The following is a 27033-nucleotide window of genomic DNA, read 5'->3' as shown; positions in this document are numbered from 1 at the left end:
ATTTTTTAAGTTGAGAAAAACGCAGATTAATTCTTCTGCTGTTTTTATCCCTGTGTGTTGTAGGGTTTCTGCAAAACTTTAAGGAAGTGTTTGAGGCTGTTTACTCAAACTGCGCAGTGCGTTTAGTATGGAATTACGGGGTGGAGAAACTAACACGATTACTGTTGCCATATATAGTTATATCTAACATATATATGAACTTAGAGGATTTTTGTGACAAAGATAAAACTGTACTGTGTATTTATCACAAATCGATATGTACATAAGCAGGCATGTCTGGTCATTGTACTTGTCTAGGTGTGCATCACTGTGAGACAGGGCTCTTGCCTATAAATATTTCTTTAATATCACGTCTTTGAGGCCTTTTATTTCTCTGCCTTACGTCTTCCCACGCATATGCTTTAGAGAGGAGGTGATTTCAGTGATCACTGGGGCAATTTCCATAAGACACAGGTAGCTCTTTTGGTGTGCGTTGCTTGGGCATGATCAGCAGGTGTCAGTGGGATGGTGTGAGGTGTCTTCATCCATGTGTGGTCCAGCTCAATTCGCTGACCTCCAGCCTCAGCATCACTGCGTGGTTTTGTGTTAGCAGAAAGTTTGCTTCAGCATCAGTGATCTTCATACTTAGTCCCAAAAGTGCTTGATCAGATTATCTACTAATTACGTGAGAGATGATGATGTTTCCTCACTAGTTACAAACCGTTAGTAACCATCCAAATGTGGAGAGTCCTTGTCAGCTTAGGGGGAGGGAGGCTGTCAGCTGAGGTGAGACCTCTAGTTCAGCAGTTCTATTTCTTGCCAGTACCAGAAACGCCACATGAGGGAGCAGCACATGCTTTAATGGACTGTTGTGAAGTAACGTGTCCATAAAGATACTTACCTCTATCTTCTGTCAGTTAGCAGCTAATTTTTTTCTTTTTGAGTATATTCGTTCCTAAGATTCGGCTTTTCTGTCCATGCCAGCTGTATTGTTCTCTGTCACCATTGGGATGTGACCTGCCCTTCGAGCATCATTCCCTGTCTGGTATTGCAGTACCCAACTAATGTTTCTTCTTTGGTCGTATTTCAGCAATGTGTTTTGTGCCAGGGTCAGTCCTTTGTCAAACGTTTGTCTCTTCTTTTTGCTTTCTAAATTTTAACCTTCTCTTTTCAGCTTTGTGCCCATTTAATTTGGCTTGGCTGGTCTGAAGCTTTTTTTTTTGTCTCTTTACCGGGGATCATAATATTACTTCATGCGGTTACCTGTAGTTTCTGTCGAGTTTTAGCTGTACACAGTGGTACATTGTTCTTCTTCTAGTGTCCCTTATGTTCTGTGCCTGAATGTTTCTGTCTGTTTTGGCTCTTAACATTCGCCATTAAATCCTTATTCTTTTGATGTGTATTTTTCATCTTTTTTTAAGTATTCTTGAATCAAGCCTCACAATCTTTCTGAAATTTTTTGGAGTGTTGAAGAGAAGTGGTTTTCTGATGTTGGAAATTTGTAATAATGACACTGTAAGAATCATGAATAACTTTATGTCCATCAGTGTACCGTATTAGGTACTCAGTCCAATAATTTTTTGGAAAAAAAAACCCCAAACAAACACCACAACGCATAGGGAGCATTATAATGTTGAACTACTGAAAAATATAATGATTTAAATAGTTGCTTTTTAAACAGAATCATTTGACTTTAAAAAATGTAGGTGTATGTCCCATATAAGTGTGCTCTTCCCACTGAAAGCCTACAATTTTATCAAAATGATATGTCTGTTAAAGAAGTTAATGCTGAGGTCAAGTTATAATCGGTAATAACTGGGACAGTGAAATGTGCAAGTGCAGGTTGTTCAGTCCGGCGTTTACCACAAATAACTTTCTTCTCTGTTTGTGTGCATGTGCTTGTTTAAAGGAATCCCTCCTCCTAGAGGAGTGCTGTTATATGGCCCTCCAGGTACCGGGAAGACTATGATTGCCAAAGCCATTGCAAATGAGGTTGGCGCTCATGTTACCGTTATTAATGGTCCTGAAATAATAAGCAAGTAAGTCCACGCAATTTATTTTCATTAATTCTATAACCATATTAGCCCAAAATCTGCTCTGGCATCTCTCCATTGTGGGTAAATGTAGATGTAGAATTGGCTATGGGCTATCTGCCCAAGAAAGTCAAAAACAAATGGGAAAGGGTTCTCTCAAGTAGGGCTTATGTTTCTTCTTGTAATAAAAGAGGTTTACTGGATTTGGCCAAGAAATTTGTGTAAGGCATGGACTAAATTAAAGAGGGGACTAAAACTGCATGTGCGATTGTGTGTTAGTTCTGCAACGAGAAGAGTGACTTCTTAAAGCATATATGAAATTAAGATGTCACTGCACAGACTAATGTCTCCAGGGAACTAATATATTTTTGTTCTTTAAAAATACAGATAAAATTGTTTCAACACAGAAGAGATAAGCTTTTCCCTTTAATCTTTCTTCTAGTTACAAGATGGTTATATCTTTTTCTGTGCCCCATTTTACCATAATTTCTCATCCTTGTGGAAATAAAGATTATTGTAGATTTGCATACACTTCAGGACTTTAAAAGGGTGCGCTATGGCTTTTTGGAACACACGAGCAGTAATTTTCCAAGTTGCCTGGAAAAGACCAAAAAATGTTTTTTATTAAAATATTTTAATTATTGTAGGTTTTATGGGGAGTCTGAATCAAGATTACGTCAGATATTTGCTGAAGCTTCTCTGCGGTACGTTCTTTTGGATAATTTTGTTCGTGTTCACTTATTTGCGGTATTGGTTCCAGCGTCAATGTTCTTAAAAGAAAAACATTTGCAAGAATCTTTGAATTGGAATTTTTTCCTGCAGTGGTTGTTTAAAAGGGAATAAATTTGTTTATATAGCGCTTAGCTAGAAGGAAAGCAGTGAAATTCTAGTATGCCTATTAAGTGCTTTTGGACACTACCCTTTTTAAGGGACTGTTACAGATGGTGCCAATTCGCTCGATCTTATCGTTAGAGCATTGTACCTTATTTCAACAGATGGAAGCATGAGCCAGAGTTTCACCTGGATCCAAGTTTTTCTGTCTAGTTTTATCTTTGGAGACCAATGTAGTGCTGTGCTGAGACATGGAAGCCAGCTCTAAATGAGCTAGTGTTGGTACTGGATATAGCATGCCTCTGGATTAGGGTGGCATTCTGCCCAAATTTATTAGACTTGGTTAAGGCAGACTTTAGACTTCCAGATGATTGGTGTTCATAATATATTAACAAAAGACTATTGCATACTGTATTTATAGAAGTAGCAAATAAAATGCTCTCTTTTTACTCATGAAATTGGTGTATTCAGTGGTGAATCTTTGGGAGAGAGTTATAGAAAAGTAGATTGGTAGGTCATCTTAAAGGTATTAATTGTCTAATATATATAGTCATTTTAGTTATCTCTTTGAGTGACATCATATTCAAGGATCAAGCTTTCAGTTGCCTGAGGGAATGGGATACTTGTTAATTTTTGTAGGAACTGGGTGTTTTCCATAAACAGCTTTGCAATTCTCTGCCTTGGTGTTTTAAATCTTCCTGAACACCTTAACTTTTTTTTTTCCCCACCCCAGTCGCCCCTCCATTATATTTATTGATGAGTTGGATGCACTCTGTCCAAAGAGAGAAGGGGCTCAGAATGAAGTTGAAAAGAGAGTTGTTGCTTCATTGCTGACGTTAATGGATGGCATTGGCTCAGTAAGTAGACTGTATTGAGACAATTAATGTGTATGGGGACTAGCTGAAAAAAGAAATTTTGCTTCTATAATGCAGCCAATTTTAGGTCTGTCATTTGGGAGAAAGGAAAATAGGCTTAGGTGAGACTTTATATAGTAATATAATGCTTTATTGGATGCTAAGCAGAAGACATAGGAGGGGAACGTCTCCTGATAACTGTGAGATTAAAGAAAAGTAAGTTTTCTTCCATTCACTGTCTTTCCTTTGCCTTCTCCCACTCTTGTAATTTTGGAGATAAAACTGAAATTTTAGTGATAGCCCATCATTGAACAAGCTAGGTATTTTGAATCGCTCTGAAATCAAAGTCATCAAAATACTTCTGGTGATATGTAGGCTGCATTATTAAAGGCAACAGCAGCTATTTCAAGATTGCCATAGTAATATTTAGGACATAAACAAAAGCCTACTGAAGAAACAGTAAATTTAATTGACTTGAGTACATTATGGATTAAGCCCATAAAGTTTGCCAATCTCTCATCTATTATTTTATGATTATTAGCAGGAAAGATGAAAGAAATCCATCCACAGCATGAAAATGAGTAACTCTGTTTATGTAATCTGCAAGTTTCTTATTATTTTCCTGCATAATAATTTCAGTTGCCCAGTCTGGAGTTGTTCACAGGCAGAACATATTTTCTGATGGCAAAGACTGATGGATATTCTTTCTGGAGAAAGTGCTTCATTCACAAAAAGAGAATGGCACTGCAAGAGACCTCCTAGCTGATTTTGCCTCACTCTAAATGTGAAAAAGCAGAGCTTGAGGAAATTGGTTAGGAGTTTTGACCTTGCTTTTCCTACTGAACCTACAGGAAGCTTTATAACCTCCTGTCTCTGCTGGTTTTGATGCCTTAAATGATTTGTTTCCCAACTTTGTTTATTCAAGGTCTGCTGATACCTCTTTGTTCTTGTGCCAATGCTACCTTTTAGCTTAAACGCTGTTTTTTGTTTCCTTGGTGCTTACTTTCCTGATACAGGAAAGCAAGTTCTTGGGATTAAAGTGGGAGACACTGGGATGAGAGCATCCTGGAGTAAAGTTTCTCTTGTATTATCTGTATGTGCGTGCAGCCTATAGCATTGCTAAATTGTGGTTAGGGATAGGTTGGATGAGATCACTCATGGGGTATATATTCTGAAAAGTTTGCTTTGTTCCTTTAGAGCTAGCAACAGGATTTTAGTGTCTGTAATAGCTGGGAAGAGTAAGCAAGAAGTATGTTTATAAGCTGCGTGACATTTAATTGTATTTTAAAATTAATATTTTGCATTGTTTGATGCCTTCAGGAAGGCAGCGAAGGGCAGCTCTTGGTACTTGGGGCCACTAATCGTCCTCATGCACTGGATGCAGCACTGCGCAGACCTGGGCGTTTTGATAAAGAGGTAGAAATTGGGATTCCTAATGCCCAAGATCGTCTGGACATACTCCAAAAGCTTCTCAAGAACGTTCCCCATTTGCTCACAGCCGCGGAGTTGGCACAACTGGCTGATAGCGCACATGGTTATGTGGGTGCGGACTTAGCAGCCTTGTGCAAGGAAGCAGGTAAGACTTTGTGCATCTTATTTAGGATCTTTACTTTATTGTTAGTCTCTTTATTTTGTTTAAAAAAATAAAAATCCACTGTCTGTACTAATAGCTTTTAAAACAATGACATTTAATTAATTTTTGTGTCAAAGAAAACATAGACAAGCATGGAATATGAGGAACAGCAGTCTGCTCCTGGGCAGGTCAGAAAAACTCTTTTGAGTATTAATAGATTTTAAAATTGAATATTAAGATTAATAACACTAGGGAATCCCCTGTGCCATTTCTAGCATATTAGATAGCTAGGTGTCTCTCAGTAAACCAATGGTTTAGTGAGTTGACTGATACATCCCTTAAGAGTTTTTCTACTCTAGAGCCTACCCCTTCCGTACAAAAATCCCAAGTCACTTAGGCTAGACAGCTTGTCCTGCCGATCCTTGTTCCCAGGGTGTTGAGACTGTGGTGTTTACTGTGGCTCCCTTCTCGTTTTTTTGTGCCTGTATTTCATTTGCTGGCAGATGAGGAGCTTGTGGCAGGGGCTAGGAGACTGTACGCACCTGGGACGGCTTGTGCCGTGGAGCTGGGAGAGCTGGAGAGCATGCCTTGAGCTGGGGGCTGGAAAGTGTCCCTTGGCCTCCAGTACAGGCACAGCCCTGGAGAATTATCCATGCATCATGCAGCCAGGGTTCAGTATGTTCCAGGGAATACTTAAACATGAGTTCACTTCTGTTTTCATTGGATGAAATATTAAAAGTATGCTCTATCAATTCTTACATTTTGCTCGAATGCGTGTACGCAGTTTAAGTGTTGGACCTTAAAGCTACCCATGAGCAGCCTTTTAAAACAGCCTAGTCAAAACACGACTCTTCAGCTCTGCTTATGCATATTTGCTCCCTTGTAGCTCGCAAATATGTTTGTTGTATGTGCTGGTTACTTTTATTTCCTTTGGCACTGGGACAGCTTCCTCTGGCAGCGGCACAGTGCATGGTTAATTCTTGCATCAGAATCAACTATGAAAGTGACAGAAGTTTTATTAGGGGTGATGGCACCTGGAACAGTAAGGTTTTTACTTGCCAGTTCCCAGAATTTTTAAGGGATAGTTCTCAAATATGAATTTGTAGACTTTTGTATGGGTCAAAAAGAAAAAAATATGTACAGACACAGACTATTCTTTTTGTAGCACTCCCCTGTTGGCTTCGGTTGTGTTTTAAGCTCTGTTTTAAGTTAGCAAACATTCTTTTTAAAACAAATATATACAAACAACAAGAAAAATAAGATAAACTCCCATTTTATTTTCCTTCCTTTGTGTTTATGGAAGCTTGTCAGTCTGCCTGTGTCACAGTCCTCACATAGTAAATACTTAACTAATGTAATCTACACTTTTCAGTGGAAAGTGTTGTGGTTTCAATTCCAAACATGACGCAGCCTAGGCTTTACTTGTGCATGTGCACATGGATTCTGGACGTTTCATAATCCAGCTGTAAATAGGCAATATTTACCCACTTCATGAGGGCCTCTTAGAAAACAAATTTTGAATGTTGTGCAAATTGAACATTATGTGCTATGTAGATCCAAAACTTCTGGCATCTACCTGTGACTGATTGCAGGACGCGCTGTTATCTGGGAGCTTTGCATCCAAACCAGTGCTAGGAATGAGGGAAGGAGGATGTCCCCTTTCTATTCATCATCTTTCCTGAAGTCTGAATCGATACTGTTAAATTTCCCTGTTATTTGTTAACTTGGAGTGACCTCTGCTGGGGAGAATACAGTCCAGCGCCGTTAACTCTTTGCAGCCCACATGTGTTTTTCCCTTTCAAAGAGTTGCGGAAGCATGATTTGGTCGAAGTATTACATAAACTGAATTTAAGTTGCTCATGGTTAAGGAACGTTCTTAGTTGGATTCTTTTTTTTCTGACTAAGCTCTTGTAATATAAAAAAAAAAAAGATATCATTTTCAACGACTTGTAAAATACTACTGCTTTCACTGGAGTTAAACTTAGAAAAGACTAGCTTTTATGAGGTAGTGTTTCTCCTCAGCAGAGCAAGGTTATTCCATATGGCAAATTTTCCAGTGTTTTGTCTAGTCTTGTTTGTTGTTCCAAGCAATGGGCTTCTATTGCTTCACTTAAGAAACTGCACTGTGGGCCAAGATAGCTTGCTGTCCAGGAATGCTCTCTGATATTCAGCCTAAGTTTTCCTTGTTTAGTTTTATCCCATTATTTCTATTTACATCCTTGTATAACACGTTCACTCTCCCTCCTCAGTGTTTACACCCTTCAGATATCTCTAGGCTGTTCTCATGTCCCCTACCTCCTCATTCATTACTGAGCCAAACTGTAAATATTTAGCTCGTTTAATCTTTCCTCATAAATAAGTCCTTCCTGCCTTCTGAGAAATTATGTTGATTTTCTCTGAACTCGCTCCAGTTTGTCAATAACCTTTTGGTAACGTAGGGCTCAGAATTGAACATAATATTTCGTATGTATTACAACATAAATCATGATATAAACATACAGTTAAGACTGCTGGTGCGCATTTCTAAGTAACCAAAATGCTTAATATTCAGACAATTAGCCAAGTTAAGAGTTCTTTCACAAATCTTAAGGTTATTTGAGCCACTTAGACACTATGTGTGTGTAAGTACAGGTGAAACATGGAAACTAATTTAGGAGCAGGAATTCTGAACTCAGAAATACATGTTCAATTTTTGGTACAAGATTATTGTCGCTTGCTAATCGTGTTGCAGTAGTGGTCTTTGGGAGACTATTGAGTCCTGGTTACCCTATTTATATCTTTAGGTACTTCATTTGAGGCTGGAAAGCCTGAAAGTTTACAAGCTAAATATGTTTATATTCTTAATACAAAGTTTAGATCATTTCCAAAGGACTCATGCTTCCTTATCTTTATACTTCAACTCTGCTTTTTTAACAGATTTATAATATTATATATATACAGCTTATATAAACCAAGGGTGTAGTAATTAATGTAACATGGTAAATGCAGTAATTGTAGGGCTATGACAGGGAAGCCTTTCACTTTTGCATCTGTAGTTAGGTTTCCGAAGATTTTCATTATAAAAGCTTTGATGTTTGTCTTCTATATAATTCTGAAGAGCATGTGTTAATGAAAATTAAATAGCTATTGTAAATATATTCCAACTGTTTTCTTGGCAGAAGTTGTTTGTTCTCTGGTGCAAGAATTGCTTAGTGGTACTTCTGGGGTCAGACAGTCAAGTTTTCTGTTCTGTTCAGCAACTCTGTGCATTTTCATGGAAGTCATTAAGAAGTTTTAGGAGCTTTTAACATTCAGCTTGTGCTGAATGTTCCTAGGCCCATGTGTATATAGTATGTACAGAATTGTGGTGTTGTGTATGCTGGAATAGGCAGGAGAGGAAAGGTGGACAAGAAACCTGGAGAATCTGTGCAGTGTGCTCTGGACTTTTACAAACGGTATTATGACCAAACACCTGTGAAATAGTTGTATATAGATGGATATAATAATCAGTTAAGAGTGTTTTTATTTTATCTCCTGAATTTTGAAAATATTAGTGGATTTTTCTTCAAATACCTTATTTTCCTCTACTAAAGACACAGTTCTAGCTTCTCACAAAATGAAATCACAAAGTTTTGTGACTATATAGGAAAAATGTTAGTATCATGAAGCTTTGTATTGTTGCAAGAGTTGACAACAGGGTGACAGGCATCAGCTCTGTATGTGTATCTATCTCAGCCTTAATTGTTGCGCAGAGTACTGGTATCCCCCCTCATATGTTGAGCAAGTATTATTTGTCTGTTTTACAAATAACTATGATCATTCCAGTAAAATTAAATGTAAAACTGGTATTTCTAACGTGGCACGTATCACTAGCTTAGATGCAATGCTTTCAGAATTAGTGTACCTCATCTCTGTTCAAGGTTACATTGTCTGTAGTGACTACATTGGAGAAATTGGGATTTTCTGTGATTATCTGCTGCCTAGCAATATGCTTGTGATTTCCACAGTTAACTGCATGCTTTCGTATAGGTTAACAGCATAGTACAGAAAACCTGCAAATACCTTTATGGGTACTGGACCACATCCTGTGGACATCAGCTTGCAACGAGCTCCTCATGGTAGACTCTTGAGGACTTGAGTACCCTCTGAGGGATTTACATGGACAGAATTCTTGACAAGAAAAGGGCTTAGTTATCTGTGCGGCTGAGAAAGTCATATTCTTAAGACTGGGAGAGGCCTAGTGTGTCCTAAGTTATTTAGTAGACTACCTTTTAGTGTGAACAGCTGCCTTCTGAATTGTTTCATCTCAAACAGAGGCAGTGTCTAGAAGATAGACTCTGCCATATCCTTGTACATAATGTCAGTATTTGTATGCCCCTGAGATCTTGTTGCTTCTGCTTTAATTAATTGGCCTCACAGTCTTCTATTAATTCTGTAAAAAATTATAATGGTTTTAATTTAACAGCAAAGATAAGCACTGCACTTTTTTTTTTTTTTTTTTTTTGAAAAAAACATATGAAATGTTAATTATGTAGCAGGGACATGAATGGTATAAACTGTACTGAATGTTAGAAGATGCTTAGCAACAAAGGTTTCCAAATATAGCAATTTATTATAAACTTATCCTTCTATGGCTGCCTGTAGCATTTCAAGAGGGTGAATATAAATATAGCTTGATTTCTTCAAGAAGTGGGTTCAGTCATATTGTTTACAGAGAAAGGAAGTATTTGCTTTGTAACTCTTAAAATTTATCTTGAACATCCTTGTTCATTACACATAATTTCAGTGTGCTGATATAAAACACTTGGACTGTGATAAGATAGCATCATGAGGAGAGGAAGAACAAATGTCTTTGTTTAAATAGTGGTCTCTCTTGCAATAACATCTATTTGGTTCCAGTGAGGATGCTGCATTACAACCACTGAAACTTTGAGACTTCTGTGAAAGAAGCACTAATCACTTTGTTTTGCATCAAAGGTTTTTTTTTTTCAATTGCCTGATTGTAATACAGTTAAAGGTATCTTTCATCTTGCTTAGCCTTTAGGATTATAAGGGTTCACTGGCTTCAGCTGGCTGGCTGTTACAAAAAATGTTACAGAAATAAGAAATTGAGCTACATCTTTGACCAGTATGAATCAGCATTACTCTGCTGAATCTGTGAAGCTACTTGCATAGACATATGATATGGTCTCTTGTCTTATGTTCATAATTTTAAGAGTCCTGTTGTTTGGAGATCTTACTGTCTATGGTGTTCATTTGGCCCTTTTATTACCCTTGCGTTCTGATGAATAATATAGCTAGGATGGAGAGTCTTTATGCTGTGCAATTGGTAGCTCTGTATATTGATTATATGTAGATACTAGATCTGTAAAAGTGCAAGTTATTTAGAGGGATACTGCATTTGGCTTTTGTTGGAGCTGAGAAACTTCCTGCTGTATCTTTTGTGACCCCAAAAAGAATTTCTGCAATCTGCTTGCATTAGAAAGGGAAAAAAAAAAAAAATCAGGCAATTGGAGGGCTGGCTCCTAGTTTTTTTGTTTTTCCTTGTAATTGACAGGGAAGTAAATTCCCCTGAAACCCAGGAATGTCTCTTTGTTAGATCTATGTGGTTTCCCCCCCCCCCCCCCCACTTCTGCAGTTTTGGTAGCCTGGCCACCTGCAGGAAACGTGAGCCATTTGGGCTAATGTGATCAACAGTGAGTCTCTGTGCACCCTGAGGACCAGCCACTGACTGGTCTTTCAATTAGACAAACGCTGCGTTCAATATGTGGCTTCTCAGCCTTGTATCTCAAATCTGAGCTCTTCGTTTCAGCTCAGTCACAGTCTTGATGAAACAGCCTAGTGTTAGGGCATCAAGAATATCTATGCTTTCTTTAAGCCATAAAGGTTCAGTCTGAACCTTTCCCAACAGGATTTGGACCTGAGTTCTGCTGGGGGTGTACAACAAATGTAAATATTTTTCTTGGATTATAATCCTAAATGTATGAATGTGGGCTGAGACACTGTTGAAAGTGTAGATTTTGACAAAGGCAATTGATGGCCAAGGCAATAGGATTGTTTGTTTTGCAGGGTGTTTTTTGGTTTGTTTTCAAATTAGCTGATTGCAGTTACAGATTTTAAAGGGAAAGCACTGCTTGACATGCTAGAGTTATCTTATTCCCTTATGGAAAGTGACTGAAAATACCATGTCTATGTTGTTATTTATTTATTTATTTTTTTAGCACAGAAAAAGATTGAAGCTATGCTGTTGCAAATGATCTGCTATTGCATTCTCTAACTAAATACTGGTTCCCATGGGACATTCAAAATGAGGTGGGAAAGGCTGCTTGCCTTTTCATAAAAAGGTCATGTAGAAAATGTGGGGTTTTTTGGGAGTATTAATAACACGTATAGTCAGATGGTCAATACCAAAAAATGTGTTCTTATGAAATTGAGAGATTTTTTCAGAAATGGCGGAACACTGGATTTTGAAATGCACTGAAAAGTCCAGACACAATACAGAAGTAAAGCTACAAATTAATTTTTGGACTGGAACAATTGAGTTTTCTGACACTGTGTTCCATCATGTTAATTTATGGTGTAAGAAGACCAAGAAAATCCAATCCCCATCTTCAGCATTCGTGAGTTTTAAGTTAGTGCTGTGTTCTGTAATTTTAAAGCTGGGTCCTTAATGCAGAAGGTGTTTTTAAACCAAAGCAATTGACCTAGTCTTCCATCTTAACAGGTTATGAACAAATGCGTCCTTGCTTGCACGCACACATAACAAAGCAATGTGGCTTTTTTGGACTCAGACTGTAACATATGTTTTTTGATTGTTTCTTAGAGTACTAACTCAGAATGATGGCTTTCGTGCAGAAGTGGCTACATCTGGATGCTGCTGAGCGGCTTGAAGGAACATGCTTGAGACTGGGTGGAGTGTGTTGACCTTATTCTTGTCTGTGGTATCCCTTGCCCTCTTTCTTAGGATTTCTTCCCCCCAACATCTCAGGGCAAAGACAAAGTCAGAATTGGTTTTAAAATGGCTGTCTTAGTTGAACTAATTTAAATGTCTACTTTCCCAAGATTCCACAAAAATTGTATTATTTTAGCTGCATAGGGTTAGATTCTCACCCTTTCACTTTGGTTCGGTGCCATTCTGATGTGATTGGAAAATTTCTGAATCTCCTTTTTTTCCCCCATGTCTTCGCATATGCTGAGTGCACAGATGTTTCCTTAGTGCGACTGTCTTTGTATCCAGAGAGAAAAAGTCTTGCTCTGTTTGCCTCTCTGAAGAGATGCTGGTGCACGTTATGTTGCTTTTTGTAGTTATTTTCTCTTACATAAAATCTTTTGCTTTTTTTTAATGTTTGTTTGTTTTGTAATGGTACTTGATTTTTGTTTTTGTATGGAGAATGTTGTGCTTACTGCAGTCAGGGCATGTGAACTTCTGGTTTTCATCATAACTAATTTTAAGTGTGTTTTTATCTGAAACTGGCTTGCAGTTAATTGGATGATGGGCCTGCTGACTTCATATATCCAGGTGTGTGTTGAGTACTTTATAATCTGTTTAAAGCACATCCCATTCTGTCTGCTGATATTTATATAAGCAGGAAATAAAGAATATTTTCAGAAGAGTTGATCAATAACTGTTAGTAATATTTTAAATTAACCTTCATGGCAGATAGACACTGTGTTCTTGCTTTTGCAGCTTCAGTGGTACAGAAGAAACTATATTATTAATGTGTGGCAATACATATAGAAACTTCTGCATTTGAATGGGTTGGAGGGTCAGCCCCAAAACAAGTTGTTTGGTTTGAAGGGTGAAGGGGTGCAGGATGCCAGAGTAGCCTGTGTGGGTGCAGCCCTACCTGTGCAGACCAGTGGGCTGGGAAACGGCAGTCAGAACATCATTCCTCAGCTTGCAGATCCTGAAAATTTAACATTATATCATTTTGCTTAAGAACGTAATAAATTTTAGGGCAGACATTAGGCTGTTTTAGGCTGGGTCATTGGCCGAGCTGTGGTGTGAACAGACAGTTTATTTTCTAGACCTGGGAATCAATGCAGTGTTGGTAACCCAGCTCAAAGTCACATTGACAGGAGTGGTGTGCTAGTCGCTATTCTACTTACCTGGTTTTGCGTTCCTCAGGGGCTTCAGCTCCTGGGATGTGTAGCTGGACAAGAGCTGTGTGCCAAGCAATGTTATTCCTGTAGCAACAGCAGAAATTCTCAGCAGTCTGTATAGCACCTTTGAATGAATTAAAATGATTTAACCGAGACTAAACTGATTTTTGAAGACACACTTCAGTCCATTTTTATTTAAAATTTAAAAAAATTTTTATCTTTTAAATTATCCTATAGGTTTGTATTTTTTCTACAATGATCTGAGCTGCTTGCTCCCCTGTGTTAACTTTAAAGGGTTTGCACATCTAAGAACTGAAGACAACTTCCTGACCTTTAATCTCTGAGAAGGGCTTGGCAAATCCGTGGACTTTTACTTGGTAATGAAACGTGCTGTACATGGAGTCATTCATCTTAACTGGCATTTTGCTAACTGGAAGGTATTCTGCAGACTTACATGCTTCCTTCTTCCTCTCTCATCATGTCTTTTCTAACTTTCCACCTCCTGCCAGCTGAAGTAGCATAACCATGCTCACTGTTATTGCTGACCAGCACACAAGCACTGCGGTGTTTTTCTCTTACTAACAGAATTCACGTTCACTGCAGCCCTCCAGTAACGTGGCATTAAATTATCGCTGGTGATTCAGACTTGGTTCCTTGTGATGCAGAAAGTTATTTTATTTCCTGGTTCTGGAGCAGGCTCCAGTTATGAATTGGAATTACGTATTTGGACTAAAACTATTTTTTCTCCAACATAGAAGCATACTTTTGGGGAAATTATTTGTTTGAAAGGCGTATTACATTTTAAGAAGCCTTTAGTAACTTTTTTTAATTTTGGAAAGGCAATCGTTTTTCATTTTGTTCTCTGTTTTGCTTTTTCATGATGTGTCTGGTACTCGTTTATGCTACTTTGTCTTGTTTTAGGCAGAATTTCATTTGACACAGTTGTGTTTTTAGATAAGGTATCTTTTGAATTTTGGCTAACGCTTCTCTCCTTAGTTCTCTTCAAATTTTGTTTAATCAGTTGCTTTGCTCTTATGTTCTTTGAGTGACCATAATATGGGAACGTCTAGAGCTCAAGTACAGTGTCATCTTTGTGAAGCAGTTGATATGCATTTGTTTTTCCTTTCAGCTTCTGTGCTGAGACTGGTTTCAAATGTAACTTGAACAGCAATGGTAACAGACTCTGTTTCAAATACATTTGAGGTGCAATTCTTCCCATACTAAAAATCTGTAGGAGTTATGTTCCCCTCGTAGTACATGGGGAGTGACTGACTGTGTTACAGTTCATCTCACTCCATCTTGCTCTCCTGGCTTTAGAAAGATCCGATCTAACCCATTTAGAGTAGATATTCATCTTCAGGTTGCAAAGTTGCAAGCTTTCTCAGTATCTGAGTAAACAACGATGTTTTCCATAGCTGTGCTTTTTTTCTGAGTAAGCTAGCATCAGCTATACTTCAGGCAAGCTATTTGTGTAGAAATGGTACTACAGGAGAAAAGTTCAATGTTTTCTGACTCCCTCTCAGGCTCCAGGTAAAACGTTTTCCTGGAATATATAATAGCAGAATGAGGATCTGAAAGCAGTCTTAGTTCTTTCGTTTAATTGATAAAAGATCATAAAAGATCCTCTGGTGAAATGTAGCTTCATTTATATGTCTGTGTTAGTTATGCAGGAGTAAAATCAGTTAGCAGTAGGCATTTGTATGTAGAATGAATAGCTTCTCTTGGGGGGACAGAGCTTAAATATTTTCAGGCAAAGTTTTCACAGGTCTCCTGACTTTAAATTTTAGCTATATTCTGACTTGACAACATTCCTAATCACAGTTAGACCGGCATTTAGGCACTAACTGTTGCTTCTTGTCTTTCTGCCCTTCCTATTCTGGTAGCGTGGCAGTCCTTATTTTTCTTCTGACACACGTATGACTAACCTTAGCTTAGGTACATTTATGTATGAGAGCAGGCTAGAAACAGACAGTCTGGTATTCCTTATTTCCCTCTGTTGTCACTGTCTTAGGATAAATGATGTGTGTGTACCTGATCTGTGAATAAACTGTTTCCTGGATGAAAGAATTTTTGAAAATAAAGTTCCTCCTTCCTTCCTTTCCCTCCCCTGTTGCACCTCTCAGCAACTTTTAGTCAGCTCCATAGACATGTTCCAGCAAATGCCGGAGCTCTTCACGAAGGACTATAAATCCCATACATAATCCCTACAGTAGATTAGTGCTCAGGTTAGCCGAGTGAATTTGCAATGTTATGGTTACAAGGGATTTAAGGGCATTATCTTTCCTGTGCAAACAGTATATGAAAGTTCTTCAGAGATTTTCCCGTACAGCGCTGGCAGCTAAAGACAAATTGCAGAATATGGTTTCAAGAGCAAAAGTAAGGGTATGTGCTTCCCGAAATTTTTTCTAAATAGGCATGCATTTTATGTACAGATTAAATAAACAATAAGTAAGTTAAAAAATATATTTATAGGAGTCTGGTGCATGGATTTATTTTTTTTAAATTCCTTGGTAAATATTTTGTTGTGTTTGATTCCATACTTATGTACATTGGAGAAAAAAAAAAAGACAAAACAAAATCAATGAAACAAAACAAAAAACCCAAACCAAAACACACCAAACCCCCCTCCAAATTGTAGAAGTTTCTTAGGATGCAAACGGAAGAAAACATCTGAATTTTTCAGCTATTGGGAATGGTGGTTCCTGCCTCCAGGTCAGAGGAAAGCTTGCTAGTAGTCCACAGACATCAGGTGCTTGCCTGGTACTGTTCCATTATCTGGGGAGTAAAGGGAAAAAGCGCCTTTGCCTAGACATATCCCTGCTGTCCCTCAGTGCTTGTGGCAGCTGCTCTTGTTACTACCTAGTGCTGTCTCACCGTGATGGGTAGGAGAGCTGGTTTGCTGGGTCTGCACAGGATGGAAGATCGACTGAACAGGTAAGGATGTGTCTGTGGGACGTTCTCAGTGGAGCAGTGATCCTTACCAGGTGATGGCGAGGCTTCCATCTGCTAGGCAAACAGGCTTTGTCTGTGTTACTGTATATTCATGTGTAACTGCAAACAGCATACCTACACGTGTTCACTATTTTTTTTTTCTTGGATTTGACCATCCAATATCTTGATATAATGAAGTGCTATAAATTCCCTTTTGTTTATGATGCTATGATATGTTCAAGAATACATGTGATTTGTAGTATATGGTACTTGAAGTTCTATAAAAGACTTCCTAGTATGATTTTGGGGTTGTTGTCATGAATGAGTGCAGAAGGCCATGCTGATTAAAAATTGCCAAATATAAAGCAGAAGAGCTCTTTATCTCAAAAATATTAAACAGTGGAATAACTTCTGTATCCATTGCCTGTGAAGTCAGGTTTCTAAGGCTTTTAAGTTATATGAAATGCTTTTTTCTATGCATAAAACTGTTAAATTTTGAAGTATAGTACGTAAAGATTTAGAAGTTAGAGGAAGATGCCCCATCCAGTGCCATTAGGAAGCTGAAATCTTTCTATGTGCTGTTGAGCATTCTACTTCCAGCCATGCAGGAGGGTATCATGTTGGATCTGACAGCTGTTACAGGGAGAAATGGTATGCGTCTTCTGGATTTGGCCATAATAATTTCAGAGGGAAATGCCAGATTAGCAGCGAAAGAAGAAACATTTCCTTTTATAAACAATCTTCAAGAACATTACAATTTCTTTGAAGCTACTTACAAATTCTTGTATTGGGATTCTGGTAGAGTAAGTCCAGACAAGATGGATTTGCGGAAGAAATAGCTGATGGGCAGTGAAAGATGCATGATTAACAATTCGGTTTTGTTCAGTTAATTTCCTCAAGTGTTGTGTATATTCTGTTTTTGAAATCTGAAGTATATATGTTCATCGTTTTATGTGGATGCTTTCTATTATTTACAGTAGTGTATAATTATACACAGACTCTGACAAATATAGCAGTGTCATAGAGTCTATTTTTAGGCTCAGACATTTGTGATTATGATCTAATGTGCCAGCACTTAGCCAAGCTATGAGCAAGAAAATCTTACAGCGAAACAATGCTATCGACCTCATGCATAGCCTGGTACCAAAGAAGGATCATCTGTTCCAGGACAGGGCGTTCTGCTGTTTTTTTTCCCCTCTGTCCACTCGGTTTCCTCTGTTCTAGACAGGCAGGATGAGTTGGTGAGGTAGAGCACACAGTTGCTGGACTGGAACAAATTGTTTATTTTCCATTGTTTGTAATCATGCATGACTTACTGTGCTTTTTTCTTTTCTTTTCTTTTTTTTTTTTTTTTTTAACTGGGATTTTCCATTTATACTCCACTGAGAATCAGTGTTGTTCACTGTTGCAAAGGCTGGCTTCCGACTTAAGTTTCTGCTCTGCATAGGGTAGTCCTAGGGACCAGTCATGTATCCCCTTACTAGAAATAGGTAGCCCACGCCTGTGCAAACAGTCCCACTGACCATATGGCAGGGATTTGTGCTGAAATAAAACAGTGAAAACCTACTCAGCCGCTTCTGAGCCTTGTCAGTCATTGCCAAAAGGCTATTGATATTCATTAATCCTTAAGAATGAAGTAGCATCTGAAAAGGAGCAAGCAAAGCTGAAACAAATGCTGTGCACAGAGTCAGTTTACAGCAATCACATATACTCAAACCAAAACATTCCCATGTGAAAGATACTTAACAGCTAAGCTGAGATGCTCGATGTTTTCTGAGGTGCTATGTCTGAATCTTCAGTTTATCTGAGTTATAACTTCTGTAGTGATAAACTTGGGTTTGCTGTAGTGTTTCACCTCCTTTGCCTCTGCGTTGCTTCTAGCAGCATGTTTTGCACCCTACCCTGCATTTCCCTACATTAAATACATCTTTCAGTGTCTCGAGACAAGGATGTGTTTTTCTGCCTCCAGCAAGCCACTGGCTGTATCCTTCTCCCGTTAATAAGACTTTGTTCCCCCCCTCTGGTTAGAGGTCAATCTGAAGTGCAGGAAAGAATGATTATGATAACAGGAGGAAACAGGAAGAATCATGCTTTCTTTTTCAATCTGTTTTTTATTATTGTTTTAATGTAAAACATTGTTTCAATTAAATGCTGACCTGTGTAGTGGCGTGTGCGTGCACATGCCGAAATGAATTCAGGCTTTGTTTGGAAAGCTGTGACCTCTTTATTCCTGTTCTGGATCAAGGCTGTTGCATTTCAAACCCACTGCTGAGGACTGAAATTTCACTCATACTCCTAGTAGCACTGGCAGTAACAATCCTTAAGAGCAGTATTCTCCTTAGCGTTTTTATGTGCTGTTCTCTCTCAATTTTTAAAATAAACTTGTTTGGTTTTAGGAATTCCTCATGTCATGGAAAAAAGATAACCATGACACGATTAAAATGCATCAAATGGGCAGTGGGCTAAAATGGTACCTGGTGGAGCAGATGTGTATAGAAATGAGGAGCAGAGATCTTTATCAGTTACTTGCTTTCTCTATGACTTAATTTCATGCTATATTATTTATTCTTTCATTTTTTTAAAGTGAGAGTGCCATGTGAATTGGCTTCACCAAAAAGAAAACGTAGGACTCAACCCCAATACCTGCTCCCACACCCAAAGTGTTAGCTGCAATGACACTAGAATAAGACGCTGAGTTTGTTATTTGCTTGGATGTAATTTTTAAATCTGGAGGGGGTGAACCTATGTTGTCTTGCTTAAGTTTTTTGTTTGTTAAAATGAACTGTTTCAGAGGAAGGAAGAAAGGGGGGGAGGAATAACATGAAAATTGTCTGGGTTGTTAAAATGAGTCAGTTATATTTTATACTTGTCCTCTGGTGACCAGATTTTCATTTTTCTCCTTGGCCTCATGGAATGTTCTTATTTATATATCTTATTAGTTCTGGATGTTCTGTGCAAGGGGAAACCTGAATTACAAACTTTTTTTTTTTTTTTCCATTATTGTATTAAGAGCCTGGGTATTGAATGCAGGTGCTCAGACTCTACCATAATTGGCAGTTTATGGAGGGACACCAGCTGTACTGCTTCACAGGGGAGATATTATATCTCTTCACACGTTGTATATATATTGTAGGAAATGCAGAATTCCTGTCATTGTCAGAAACTTTGCATGTCTGCATCTACCAGTGCCTCTGTAGAAAAAAGACAACAATCCGCTGAAAGTTAAAACCATGTCTATTTTCAGAAACAGCTTATCCCTTTTATTGTCCTTTCATGTAGCACTGATTGATGTTTTGTTTGGTTAAATATAAAAAAGATTTAACAAATGTTTGTCTTTTTATGGTCATGCAAGGCAAACTGGTGTTCTACTAACTGCCTCTTTTTTTTTTTTTTTTTTTGTAACACATGACAACAGATGATACATATCTGCATGTGTGTGGATGTGTGTATACCTGTATATAGGATTACACTCATCATGTAAAAATAAACTAAATGACATATTTAACGGTTTCAGTTCACAGAACAGGGTTGGAAATAGAGGCAATAGAACTCCAAATTCTATTAGACCTTAAAAGGCATAATTATACAGTGGGAAAACCGTGATGCTTCTGGGCATCTTACACAACAGGCTCCATAGTTGCTCTCTCTTGGGAATGCCTGGGAGCTGCAGATGGTACCGCTTGGTCCTGCTTTGAGGAGTATTGATATATTGATGTGTGAGTAGGTGGGACTTGTGTGGCTTTTGAAGGATCAAATTATAAGGGGAAGCTAGGAATTATTATTGAGATTTATAGGTATTGTATGTGAGTGATTTGGCCAAACAGGAGAAGGTAAAAGCTATGCCTGCGTTTGAAAGGTGTCATCGCTGAGGGGAATGAAGAGCCATTGAGTGTTGCAGGGAATCTTTGTGGCGTATCAAGAAAAATATAGGTATCTGGCATCTTACTAGGTAGCAAAATAGGGTTCCAATGAAAGTAAAAGAAATCTCATCAGTTTAAGAGCAGCTTGGAAAACACAGTCCTAATAATAGAGGAATGGACAAGGTTGCAAACGTCTTATGTGAGCTGACTTAACATTTGCCTTGAATATTAGTTATCCCTCTTCCTCTGTGGTTTAGAAATGTGTTTGGATCGATGTATAGACATTTAGAGGTTTTGCCCTGTTAGCTTCATTGCCAGGAACACAGGGACAAGGCTGTTTTGTTCTGTCTTTTGGAACAGATTTAGTTTATATTCTGTCTGTGGTGATTAAATGCCCTTTTTCTTGCTCTCTCATCAGAAGTGTCTTGCATGTTCTTTGACCTAGTTAAGGCCCGGCATTGAGACGTTCTTTTGAACATCATTTCCTTTCCAGTGCTGCTGCGTGTTTGTGTGTTGTACACTTTATGTTTGTGAGAACCAGGAGGAAGTCTACATATTTCCATTTTTTTTTTTTTTTTTTTGTTTTTAATAGGTTTGTACGCATTGCGGAGAGCACTGGGGAAAAGACCTAACCTATTAGACAACGAGGTGGCTGGGTCAGTGATGATTACTTTCAATGACTTCCTGCAGGGGATGAATGATGTCAGGCCCAGTGCCATGAGGGAGGTGGCAGTTGATGTGCCAAAAGTAAGTTATTTTTTGCAATACGCTAGCAACATTGTTAGAGCCACGTTAAGATTTGCAGTTAGGTGTGGAAGTGCCCTACCAAAAGAGAGGTATTTTGTGAAGTGGAAGCCTCAAGTTACTAATAAATGTTAAATATGATCTTTTTGTTTGCGTATTTGTCTATTGAATTATAATTTTGAAGACCCATTTACAGAAGCCTAAGTTCCTAATGCTTTAGGAAGAGTTGGTAGTGCAGGAGCATATCTCCTGATCTGTAGTTTTATATGCTGAGTGCGTTCAAATGGAGTAAAAAACTTAAAAGATGTTTGCTCAAACCAGATCCTGAACAGTGGTGAAAGCTGGAGCCTTTTGTAAAGCAGACACAAACTTAAGCAGAAACCAACTGCTGGCGGTTGTAACCAAAGTGTATTGAAACAAAGCTGTGAAGAGATTGATTGCTGTGATTTTTATGTAAAGCAGTTGACTCATTCTACATGTAGTTCATACTGCTGTGATCTGAATGTCTGCAGTGGCATTATGTGGTTTTAACTGAGGGCAGAATTAGATACTGTAGGTAGGTTATCACTGCGAAGCGGTAACCTGTCAGGGGCTGTCATCATATGAACAGTTCTTTTGGCAGTGCCAGGTTCATCTTTAGCCCGCTCACTGCCCTCTCAGTTATGTATTATGGTAGTTCAGTAGCAGACACAATGTAAATTGGGCTGGGGAACTGATCTGGTTTAAGACTCTGATCTGGCTTAAGAATATTCAGCAAAAGAAAATGTATTTAATCTTACTAAATCTTGACTCTGCGAGCCGTTGTGCTGGTGTTTCTCAGCAGCTCCCCAAGCCCTAGAAGAAAACATTTATGTCTCATTGCATGAAGATGAGTCATCTGGGAATTAGATTGCACAACTGTAGACCCTTATTCCCAAACTATAGGAATGGGAAATAAAATCTGCGAACAGGATGCTGCACACAGCCAGCTCGGATATCACACTTGGCTTGTTAAGAGTCCACGCTGTGCAGTGAAGTGCTGGTTGGAAATGCCTGGGCTGGCCCCTGACAGCTTTTCCTGGAAATGCTGTAGTGGCATCAATATCTGCAAGGGCTAATTAGTTCTGCTGAGAAACAAGAGTTACTAATTCTCTTGTTGCTTATTGTGCTACTGGCTCTTGGGCTCATGTCATTATCACTGTGCTGTGCGTTTTAGACATACCAGCCCATTTGGTGCTGGATAGAGTGCTGCTAAACAGCACGATAAAGACAGATAGAAGCAGGGTCTCAAGGTAATGCAGGAAACCTGTTCTGAATCCAGGTCAACCTACTACTCAGGCTCCTGTTGTCCACTAAACCATCCTGCCAGCGGCTTCCTTGATTGTCACTTGTTTTTATTTGTTAAACACCAGCTGCGTCACTGGAATACTACTGAAATTCATTCCATTATTGAAGGGAAGATAACAACGTTGTGCAGATTACTTTTGCGCTGACAGGACCTGTGTTTTTACAAAATAATGCATACCCTCTGAAGATGTAGGGTAAGTTTCAGGCCATCTGCTTGGTGCCTGGGGTGATTTTAACATGGAATCTAAGGTACCGGATACGACAGGTTTTGTGCCCTCCCACATCACCTACCAAAGGAGGTGCTGGAATTCAGTTTAACCTTTATTTTGGGCTGCAGAGCTGCCAGCTTACCAAAACAAAGGTAACTGAGCATGCTCAGAAGCAGTCTGAGTATCTGGAGATACTGACACAACCGTCCATGGAAGTCACAGTAGTGTAAATCCAGCGTTGTAACACGACCGCCACCACCCTCAAGGCTAATTACTGCATTACCATTTGTATTTGAGGTGGGGAAGTGCCCTAAGTCAGCTCAGGTCCATGGGTTAGTTGAAGGACCTTGGTTATGCTGCAGCTAGGTTGCTGGGATGGCAGTGCAGGGGAAGCAAGCAACAGGAACCCAAACTGCAGCCCCCTGGGGGGCTTGCGGGGGGCTTGGGATGTGATGCAGGAACACTTGCAAACATCTGAAACTCATTCGTGTACTTTAGCATAGTGTAGCTATTTTAAAAAATTTGACCACTGTGTGGTTTATAGACATGCACAAGCAAAAAGAAATTAAAAAAAAATATCTATTTATCATTGTTATTAAACTTAGGTTAGTGTAATTTGCGCTTTATTAGCAAATAAGTATGCCGTCTTTTCACCTGATTGTTAGTGTCTGAGTGCCAGTCACTTAGTATTTAATGTACTGTTATCCAGAGAATTTACATGTTTGATTTGTTGTTTGGAACACAGATTGTAGCAGAAAATGTAATGTAGCTTGTAATTCCTTGGATACCTTTTTTTAAGAGGAGTATGCAACATTTTATGTTGCATGCTTCTAGTAATGATTTTTAGGTATGTCTTAATCTAATTTTACAGACTTATTTTTGTTTCTTTGAGTAAAGTTGTACATTTAACTGCTCTGGTTGAAGTTGTATGTTTGATTTCGCTAATGGTTGCAATTAATTGGATGCTGAAGTACTTGGTTTCAGTTGGTTGAAATGAATGCAACTGCAGAGCCGTTAGTTGCATCATTCCGTGTCGATGATGCTGTCTCCTAGAATGCTTCGCTGTTTAATATTGCTATGCTTGAATGTCTACTTCTGCAACACCTATGGGAAACCTTAAAATTACTTGCTTGCCACAGAACTGATGCTAATAGTCCTAATTTCTGTAAGAAGTTCTTCCTCTCTACTAATTTACCCCTCTTTTCAATACAGTGCTTTCAGTCCGTGGACTTGGGCCACTTACCCATTCAACACTGTACTTAGTTGACCGTTGGCCGTGGTGTACTGTGATACGTTGCTTACGTGCTCTGCAGTAATTTATACCAACAGAAACTGCCGTACTTACACCTTTTGCTGCATTCTTATCAAAACGTAAAAATTATAGCTGGGTGTGTGGGAAACAAAAAAGAAACAGAAAGCGTGAACCGGATAGGAGTCCAGCTTTCTTCAAGAAACTTAAAACTTGTTGTGTTTTGTTCTGTTCTGTTTTTGTTTTCCCTGACTAATGTATCTTTGTGCAATCATCCTGTATTGATTAATCTGCAGATACTTTCTGTCTGTAAGGACAGGCTTTTCTTCCCCTGCTCTCCTTGCCCCAGAAGCTATCCAGCTAGACAATTAATTGTGTGGGTAAATTTGTTAGAAAATTAGGGGTTACGTTCCTTCAGATTTTGGAGTCTGACCTTAACACTGTTTGTCATCTAAAAAATCCTTGCTAAAAATAACTTCAAACACTAAATAAATGATCAGCTATGAAATTTTTTCCAAAGAGAAGACAGAAGTCTGAGCTACATTAATAATACCCTTTTTTTTTTTGCTGTTTATTGCAGATGTATTATTCACTTGGCAGCCCCCTTGGTGTGGATAGAACTTTTGGGCTATGCAGTTAGTTACAAGTAAAACCATTGATGTACATGCTGAATTAAACTGAGACTTTTGTGATTTTGAACTTTCTGTTTTTCATATGGTGGGGGTTTTCATATTTCATTGCTTTGCAGTAGCCACGTGTCAATTGCATGAGAGGAGTTCAAAGCAACTTCTAAATGAAGCCACAAGTAAACAAATTTTGTTGAGGGAGTCCTTCCCTTATAGACATGACACCTTTGCCATTTATGGGCTGTTGGGTTTTTTGAAGCTGGTATCACCTCTGATACTGAATGAAAATAATTACTTGTTTTGTCATGAACTCCAAATTGTTTCATCAACACAGAACTTGTTCTCTGAAATCTGCAGAACATTGAGCAGGCTGTAAAGAAAACTTAGTTTTCAAATTAGTGTTTGGTTTTTAGGTCCTAGAATTGAGTACTAGCTCCTTGGCTGTTTAGAAGGCTACTAGGCTAAATTGCTTTTTTGCAGTCTTTTGTCTTATTTAAAACCTCAAAAAACCTCGTTATATGCTTATACTTGGTGTAGTAGCTAAAGACAAGGAGATGTATTAGCAGTGACTTGTTTGGGTGGCCTTGAGCAAGTCACTTTTTGGTGTCTGAGGCTATTTGATAACCTTTATAGACTGCTTTGCAATCTGCTTCTGAAAAGTGCTCTATGACAAGCTAGTTATTAGGGGTTTTGTCATTGACATAAATGGAGCTCTTTTTTTAGTCCAAGTATATTTAAGATTACTGGTGGGGAAAACAGCCAAAATGAAGTGAGTTTGGGGCAATAGACAGAAAGTGAGGCTGTGTGCAGGAGGAGGTGTTGAAGGCAGAGGTATCACCATGTGCTTTTTTTGTGTTTCTGCTTTCTGCGTTCTTTTGTCCTTCCATTTGTGTTCCGATTACCGTGCACATTGGCTGTGACCAAGGCAAATGTAAAATACTTGCTGCCTGGTTCCATGTAGCATCTTGCTTTCTGTTTTTACAGAACTGTTCTTGAACTTTGCTATGTGTTACAACCTTTTTAGAAGGCTGCTTTTTCTGCAGCAGGGATTTAGGAGAGAGGGGATGCACGTTATAAATCAGGAAGTTAATACTTCAGTTCTTTGGAGACTTGCACTGTAGTTGCTATTCCTCCCTCTCCTATGGGTCTTTCTGAAATTTTTGTAGAGTGCTATGTGTTTTGCTTGCCTGTTTCACTCCCTTTACTGTAACTCAACGCTCAGATTTGTGTCTTTGCAGCCAAAAGGTTCTGGATGAGACATCCTTTGCATGTCTGCTTTATTTCTTTATTGCTGCTGCTTAACAGCCTCTGGGGAGTTGCTGCTCTGCATCGTATCTGAGCTCTGTTGACCTGTGGAGAGCTAAAGATTAGGGCGGTAATGAAATCTTGGTGTTTTACACGCTGTAGCAGAGCACTGTCTTTGTATGTGTAAGCTCAGCCCCAAGGCTAGTCTTTAAAACCATTTCCACAGTGACAGAGTATCACACTTCATTGCTCATGTTGCAAGAGCTTTCCTCTGAGTTTGTGTGCAGGTAAAAGAAGTGTAGCTAGCTGTCCAAATGTGCACACTAGAATTTGTGTTAATTGCAGTTGGGAAGTTACTGAAGATATGTGTGTGAAACCAATCCACCTAGTTCTTCCAAGATTATATGAATCCAAAAGAATTATTACTTTTGAGTGTTTTATTGTTGGTGGACTGTTTTTTTTCCCCTGCTTATCTCTATCCTTTTGAAATGACAGGGAAAAAAAAAGAAAGTTTTGTTTAGGACTTGAACAGAATGTGAAGGTAGTGTTTTATTAGCTATTTTTCTTTTAATGCCATTGCTTCTTGAATTCTGCATCTTGTATTATAGAAATTCTAAATAAGTTACCTGAATTTTTGACTGGTTAATTATTTTCTAACTCATTACAGGCAAGCTCACATTTAGTGGCCCTGTTTGTATGTTCCGACCCAGTTGTCTCCCTTTCCTCCCCTTCCTAGTTTTAAATGTAAACAAAATCAGAATAAGTCTCCAGATTACTGAAAACAACCTTGTAAGGTGGTCCTGCTTCACCTTTTCTGTACAATTCTATTGCTTGTGTTGATGTTAAATGACAGGTAGTGGGTCTGAAAAATCATTTGAATAATGCCTTAGAAGACTTGTGCAATAGTCTGAATATTTGCAAGAGGGTAAAAATAACGTTTAGTTAGGTGTTTTCTCCCTGGCTTTTTGTATGTGTGCAAAGTACTGCTAATGGATATCACCTTCTTTTGCTCAAAGTTACACAAAATTCCTGATGGCTTAATTAATTTAAGAAGTTCTTGTGCATGTTTGTCAAAATCTTTGTCTAGCTAGAAAGACATGATGATAGGAATGACTGGTCCATGCTTTACCAGATGTGAGTAAGGATTGACACTGAAAAATGAGAAAAGCTTATGTTGTATGTCTTCTTTCGTAAGAAAAAGTTGTTTAAAAGTGCCAAGATTCAGTTCTGTGCAGTTTACAGAGCTGCTAGGTAGAATTAAGGGTTGTAGGGATAGGTAATTTGTATTTGTTAAATGAAATTTAAAACACTGACAGTGTTTCAGGTCTGACTCAGAAACACCAGCTTTTAGAATAAGGGAAGATTGGGATTAACTGTCTTGAGTTTAATTAAGTTGCTCAACCGTGAAATTTGAGTGAAAAGGGGTGGCTTGCATGGGTGGAAACCTGGCAAGGTGCAAGTGAGGTATCTGACACACGTCTTCACTTTTTA

The 27033-nt window shown here is 38.6% G+C and overlaps 1 protein-coding gene across 5 annotated transcripts in view; it reads left to right on the top strand.

Moving 5' to 3' along the window:
• SPATA5 (spermatogenesis associated 5) overlaps positions 1-27033 on the top strand; it is a 231720-nt gene that overhangs the window by 7115 nt on the left and 197572 nt on the right. For all 5 annotated transcript variants that reach the window (XR_005933346.1, XM_030019427.2, XM_030019407.2 and 2 more), the window contains exons 6-10: positions 1889-2018; positions 2660-2716; positions 3577-3700; positions 5018-5273; positions 20736-20890. Coding sequence is in view for 4 of the 5 variants with exons in the window: in XM_030019427.2 (XP_029875287.1) it covers positions 1889-2018; positions 2660-2716; positions 3577-3700; positions 5018-5273; positions 20736-20890 (722 nt within the window). In the remaining variant the exon portion in view is untranslated. The remainder of the gene's footprint in view (positions 1-1888; positions 2019-2659; positions 2717-3576; positions 3701-5017; positions 5274-20735; positions 20891-27033) is intronic.

The sequence above is a fragment of the Aquila chrysaetos genome, chromosome 1, assembly GCF_900496995.4.
Source record: "Aquila chrysaetos chrysaetos chromosome 1, bAquChr1.4, whole genome shotgun sequence".
Classification (NCBI taxonomy): domain Eukaryota; kingdom Metazoa; phylum Chordata; class Aves; order Accipitriformes; family Accipitridae; genus Aquila; species Aquila chrysaetos.
This window is presented reverse-complemented; position numbering and strand designations above follow the sequence as displayed.